The sequence below is a fragment of the Numida meleagris genome, chromosome 5 (assembly GCF_002078875.1).
Source record: "Numida meleagris isolate 19003 breed g44 Domestic line chromosome 5, NumMel1.0, whole genome shotgun sequence".
Lineage (NCBI taxonomy): Eukaryota > Metazoa > Chordata > Aves > Galliformes > Numididae > Numida > Numida meleagris.
The window spans coordinates 59,880,962-59,888,003 of record NC_034413.1 but is presented as its reverse complement, the minus strand read 5'-3'; the positions used below and the strand labels follow the sequence as shown (position 1 = coordinate 59,888,003).

At 50.3% G+C, this 7,042-nt stretch overlaps 1 protein-coding gene across 1 annotated transcript; it reads right to left on the bottom strand.

The window, feature by feature from the left end:
- Positions 1,605–7,042, bottom strand: INHBB (inhibin beta B subunit; the record flags this gene model as incomplete). Its single annotated transcript, XM_021399947.1, has 2 exons — positions 1,605–4,290; positions 6,670–7,042. Coding segments are annotated over 2 exons (1,149 nt in total), but the record flags the coding sequence as incomplete, so codon positions are not given.

Genomic DNA, 7,042 nt, shown 5'->3' with positions numbered 1-7,042 from the left:
TAAAAGGATTTGGGAGCCTGGACTGTGACCCAACTCTTTCCTTACAAGGTGATGCCCCTCACACCGTACTGATTCATGATTTCTGCATTTCCATTTCTGTCCTACGAATGGCAGAGCCATAGATTCAAACAGAGGTGCAGGGATGTCAAGGGAAGAGAACTGCAAAAGCTTTTTACCAAGTAAAGGTTTGACATCCTCTGTGAGACCATTCAGGATCCCAGGCTTGGCTGTGGGCTTGCTGTGGGATGCAGAGCACAGCCCGCACCCCATCCCCACCCCAACCAGCCCCATTTTGCTGCCATTTGGGCTGCCCATAGCTCCCTGGGGCAGCAGGTCCCTGTCTCACTCCGAGACAACCTGCTCTCCTTGTGACAGAGCACACGAGTCCCTGTGCCCAACACAGGGCCTGGGTTCAGCCCAAAAACCAACCACCTTCCATTGGGAACGTGGTCTCAGCAGGCCCTGCCTGCAGGGCCCTGCACTTCGACTGAAGACATTTCTTAATATATCTCATTTCTAACAGCACTGCCTACTCTTATTTACAAAGACTGTGTCATTTGAGGTTAAATATGCCTTCAGACTGTAGGCACGTGTACTTCCAACTGATTTCAAGGGGAATTTGCTACACTCAACAGTAAGGTGGTCGCCATGGAGCCATGTCGCCCCGCTGCCGCAAAACGGAGCAGGAGAAATGGTTCTGACAAGAGGTGTGCGGGGAGAGGCGGTGAGAAAGCGAGGAAATATTGAAAAAAATTGGTCTGGGGACAAAGTTCTGAGCAGCAAGTTATTGGCATGGCCACAGCAAGTTGCTCATAAAGGTCTTCCAAAACAAAGCGGCCTAGCCCCCAAGCCTGGCTTTGGAGGGGGTGGGCAGAGTCGTGCCTGAATTGGAGTTGTAACCAGAACCTGTCATTAGCTGCACAAACTTGCTTCTTCGACACTTCCCAGGTCTCAGGGTCAGAGCTAACATTTGCTAAGTCAACAGAAGTCCTTCTGTCAGCATTAGCTGGCATTTGGTCAGGCCTCTGGCAGGAAGGGGCTGTCTGTGGAGATCAGTGAAATCAATATCTGAATATACGTGCAGCTGACAAGGACTCCTGTGAGTGTCTGTCAACATTTTTTGTTTAAGTTAGTAAATAGGACTTGTTTTACTCCAAAAACATCTCCTGGCTGGCAGTGAATTTGAGAAATAGAAGTTGATCAGCGTTAGCATTGGCCTGTTTTTCCTGGAAGTGCTTTTGCCCTTATTTCTCACTTCTGGTAAGTGCTGTGCTGGGGAGTGACCCAGGCAAGAAGTCACATTCCTACACAGCAGGTGAACCAGGAACTTGCTCCCAGTGCCTGGCAGGTATGCGGAACGCGGCCCTGCCCGCACCCCACAGACCAGCACTGGTGCAGGCAGCAAGGATCAGATGCTTGCAGGTACAGATGGCCATGAAGTGAGAGCACGGCACATCAGGATGGCAGCTGAGCTCTCAGACACAGCTTTCTGCAGTGCAGCATACAGCCTAACATGACAGTTCACCGCCTGCACTCAGCCCCGAAAGCAACTGCGTTTCTCCAGATGTTGCACACTGCACCAAAATAAAACAAAAAAGCACATCCGGTTTTCAATCTTTTTATTTATTTAAACTGTACACAAATGTAAAATACTTCAACAGCAAATCTAAGTGAAAATTGTTTGGTTTAAATTATTATGGAACAGAACCTAAAAGGAACTTTATTAAATAAACATAAAAATTGGATTTAAAGGATGCACATCTTGTAATGTATTCTACAATAGTCATTTTTTTTCACTCTACGTTCCATGTGCGTATGGTATAGAAAAGACACTGAATAGAACAAACAGAATCCATTTTGTACCCTGAAACAATTGGTAGGCCTCGTGAGGGATTGCTCAGCATGACTACATGATATATGATGGCTTTGCCATCTCATAAAAATTATAACTAATATGTTGGCCTCTTTGGTTCCAAAATTTATGTATAATACATTTAACTGTATTCATTTTTTGCTGCTATAAAAATAACATTTTTTTCAAATGGCAGTTTTTTGACTAATCATGCAACTAAATCAGTGCAAACATTAAAAGCAATCATTCGCTTTAAAAAAGAAGCAAAAGATTTAATTTCAAGTATAAAAAAATATAAAAAAGTCATATCATAAGTCCAGTTTTGTCTAGTATGGGTCAACACTTTAAATTGCATAGCTCATGCGGCACCTGTTTACCTAGATAGTGAGCAAAGATAAGTGCACTATCAAGTACCACTTTTCAAGGCATTGAAATTTGCAAGTGCTATTATACGTGCATTCAAGCAGTTTGCAAGTGCTATGCTGTATCATTATTTTCTGATCTTTATGGCCATTCTTGACACCTCCTGGTAAGGAAATTGAAAGCACTCTCCTCTCTCCTCCTTTCCAAGACTTGTTAAAATGTTCCTCGCTTGTTACTAAATGCACTGCATTTTTTCAGAACGTCTCCACTACGCGACTGCCGCTCCTCTGAAGGGTTCATTGGTTTAGCCGTGGTAGCGGTCGCTTGTTTGTTTGCTCCCCACATGACAGCTCCTCACCGAGTCCCCCATCGAAGAACACAGATTGCAACTCTGACTCTTTGCTCTCGGAACAGTGAGAGATGCTCACGGTCAACACAGTCCAGATACGGTGTCAGATCCCCTTCTCCAAGACACAAACAGGCACGGCCGTCCACGAGTTGCTAGTGGTCAGTTACAGCATCAGACCTCGCAACAGTCCGATGTCAGAAACACAGCAGCTGCATATGTGTCTGTCTCCTTCTCTCTCTCGCAGATGTTACTGAAGTGGAAGTGCTTACTGGAAGTGCTGTAGGAAGATACGGGTTTCTGTGATGCTTATATTTAGATAAATTTAAATTAAGAGGAAGTGATCACCTACAAAGGCAGGTGTCCTGCAGCTTCCCACTAGACCTAAGAGGTGACAGTCGACATTTTTTTTTTCTTTTTTTTTTTTTTTTTTTCTCTCTAAGTTTGGTCATTTCGACACCTGCGTGCAAGAATACGTTGTGCTCTCGCAGTCTGTGCTTTTGCCTGAGCAAAGGGAGCTCATTTCGGTCTGGCTTTGCTGGCAGGCGGGGATACAGCTGCGCAGCCGTCCACTCATACTGGCAGGCATGTAGGTACGTCGTCACTGGTCACTGACTTCCCACGCTCATGTCCCTTTCCCAAACTGCCTCGTGTCTGTGTGTGTGTCTGTGTGTGTACGAGCGCGTGGTTGTGTGTGCGCACGGTGTGTGTGTGTGTGTGTGTCTTTAAGATATCTCTTAGCATTAACTTATAAGTGGTAGGATATATAAGTGTCCAAGATCCACAAACTGCCACTGTCCTGACACCAAAGTGAAATGACTTCTTTTTTTTTCGTCAAACTTTTCCACAGTGACTTTTCAACACTGATGCCTGGATACACAGTGAAACTTCCTCCAACACCATCTCGTACGGGAATGTTCTCTCTCTCTCCCCCCCAAAAAACACACCTCAAATCAAGCACAACCACATTCTTCCACAATCATATTGGGAACGTCCCTTTTCACAATGTTGTATTCATCATCAAAGTACAGCATTGACATTGTGCTAAGTTTGGTTGGAATGCAACAGGAGTTCACGGTGCCCGGGTTCAGCCCCCGCATTCGGTACTGATTCACGACGGCGGTGTGAAAGGAGGAAGCCGACCCCGGGACGCCAGCCAAGTAGGCCGGGCAGCTCCCTTCACAGTAATTCCCATAGTAACCTGATGGTGCTATGATCCAGTCATTCCACCCAATGAGTCTAAAGTCAATGTAAAACTGTTGCCTGCAACATAGATTGGTCCTGCCATCGCACTCCAGGCCTCTTTTCCGGATCCTGTGTTTGTTATCAGCGAGGCGGGCTTGCACCACTAAAAAAGGCCGGTGGGATTCCTCCCCGGGGTCCACATAAATTGGCAGCACTGAATACTCTTCACAGCCCTCACATTGAACATCCAAGTTCAGTCTCCTTTCTCCTCTCTCAAACAGAGCCTGGATCGCCTCTGTCATGGGAAAAGTGTGCCAACCACTTCTTTTGAGATCGACTTTCTTTTCAACCACATTCCACTTGTTGCTAGTGTCCGGGTCTTGGAAATAGACTTTGACTCTTACTTTTCGCCTGCTGCCTTTCTCTAAGACATATGGAAGCAGCTTCAAGTAAAGCCACAGGCTGGCTTGAACGACAAACAAGTTCTGGTTCCCTTCATTCGAGATGAAGAAATAGAGGCGGACTCTAGATGAGGCCAGATCGTCTGCAAGATAAGGAGAGATCAGCAAGATTAAGTCAAAAAGAAAACGTATCTTTTGTGCGATTCTGGATTCAGCGGCAACGCCGGAAGACAGCTGATCGAAAGGGCGATGGGGCTGCATCAGCCAGAAGGCATGCACTGAATCAGAGAGCCCCGATCCGCAATCGAAACAAATTGCAAAGGGACTTCCCGCAGCAATGCCGGCACCCGGGCTGCAGCCAAACGGGTCAGACCCACAACCCCCGGCCGAGGCTCTCCTGAACACTGGGTTTTTGCAGCCGGAGAGCTGCACGGACAGCACGACAGCATCTGAAAGGACCAGCGCTCGCACTGCCCTACCTTGCTGGTTAAAGAATAGTTTTAACTTTCAGCTCTAGGCCGATTCTCACAGCGAGAGTCCTTTCAGCAACCACTGAAACGTCAGTGCCAAACCGGGGATTTTGTTTCAATTTTCACATACTCTCAGAGCCGTTTAGCAGAGAGGATCCACGAGATAGAGGGAAAAATATTTCAGTAACGTCCCTACGTGTCCTGCAGATGAAGCAAAGCCCTCCTAGCCTGGTACAATATCTGCCGTTCACCATCCCAAACTCTGCCTTTCCCCTCGCAGCGATAACTCGCATAGAGGCGACCAAATGAAGCAGTCGCTCTCACTGCTCCGCCACTGCTGACTGCTCTCCGTGCACTACTCGATAACATCGGAATCACAGGAGTGACATTATCCCAGCAAACCAAATGTCACCAAATGCCTGACATAACCCATTATTTGTAAACACAGGAGCTGCTGCACGCATTGTTGCAGAAACACCGGTGTCCCCGCTGCCGTTCTGCACTGTAAGTCCCAACCAAATTTGGCGTAGGTGATGAATGTGCCTTTGCAGCGGGGACGATAATGCCGGTGCTTGAATCACAGCCTCGCAATCGCTATTTAAATTACTGCTGGAGAGGCATTTTCTCATCTGTCCTTATCTGTTTGACTTCTTTCTGCAGAGAACCAAATGAAGATTTCTCTTCCTTTTGTTTTCCTATGAACCTCTACAATTTTTGTCAATCTCTGAATGGGATTTTTTGCACAGTCAGTGTCTCCATTTGTTACCCTAGATGCCTTCCCTCCCAATGCGCCTGCAGGGCCCATTCCGCACCCTGTAATATTTCAGGGACAAGAAATTGTCACTGCGTTTCTGTACGTCTTACATCGAGGCGACATTCAAAGTGTTCATTGAAAAGCAAGAGGAAGAAGCCCACCCCACGCCTCCCACCAACAGCCCACTAACAAATAATAACGCCAATACTGTATGCTGAGAACACCTTCTGCACGCTAATAAATACACAACTTCTTTATAAACTGTGGTGACAGCGACAGAAAAAGAACAGTACAGCGTTGCTGCACCGATCCCCATCGCTCGTGTTGTACGAGATTGTGTGCGCCCATCAATTTTGTATGTGAATATAACAAGCATATGTATAATGCAACAGATCCCATAGATACTGTAAATGTATATGCTTTGCTAAGTGGGAGGGTGGATAAAGAAGATGAGTAGGCAGCATCCAGGCTAGAAAGAGATTTATTTTGTGGACAAATGATCTATAGATGCCACAGGGTGACAGAGAGGCAGAGAAATGAACCAAGTGAAAGAGCGATGAGGGCAAGGAGAGATGAGCAGATAGACAGCAGGCAGCTGTGCACAGAGCGATGCAGATGTGCAAAGTTCACCGGCACAGCGGCCGCCCGGCTGAACTGCTGGGAAGCTCCGCAAAGGGACTCAGTGCCATGCGACCGCAATGGCTGCACGGGATTGAGGTGGCCGGGATGGTGGGGATGGATGGCACAGCCAGCACAGGGACAGACGGACAGAGGGGAGACAAACGGCAGCGGCAGGAGGCAGACAAGGCCAACACCGTGAATGAAGGCTAAACACACGGGGAAGGAACGGACAGAGAGGGCAAGCAGACCTCAACAGAGGGATGCACGCAGCGGAGCAGAGGAATGAGCAGGGCACCAGCTGCGGCGAAGGATGCGAGGGATGGAGCGGGACAGGCAGAGGGACAGCGGGATGCAAGGGACAGAGGCGAGCGGCAGGAAGGAGCACTGCATGGGGACCCGCAGGGGGACGCGGCGAGGGGGCTGGTGGGGCACAGGGGCACGGGACAGCGAGGTGCTGGGGGCCGAGGCAGAGGGGAGGGGAGAGAGGGTAAGGACGGGCCGACGAGCCCAGCAGCCACGGGCCCACAGCGGGCAAGGGTCGGGCAGGGGACAGGAGGCAGGGACAGGCAGGGGACGGGCAGGGGACGGGCAGGGGACAGGCAGGGGACAGGCAGCGGGCCTCAGGGCTCGGGACAGGCAGGGCAGAGGGCAGCGGCTCGGGGCCGGGCGGCGCCCACCTGTCTCGGCGAAGCTGATGATCTCGGAGACGGGGTCGTGGGCCGGGGGCCCGGCGCTCGCCTGTCCGTCCAGGCTGGGGATCTCGACGCGGCCGTCCTCCCGCACCTTGCCGGCGTGCAGCTTGCGCAGCGCCGTGACCATGGCCGCCTTGGGCACGGCGTGCGTGATGTTGGGCCGGTCCCGCATCTGCAGCCGGCTCAGGATGTGCCTCTTCACCGCCTCCAGGAAATCCCCGTCCACCTTGCCCGGCTCCTCGGGCCGCCGGAAGCCGCAGGAGGTGCATGTGTCCTGCGGGGAGCCCCCGGCGGGGGCCGGCGGGGTCGGGGTGGCGGCGGCTCCCAGCAGCAGCAGCCCGCAGGCCAGCAGCGCGGC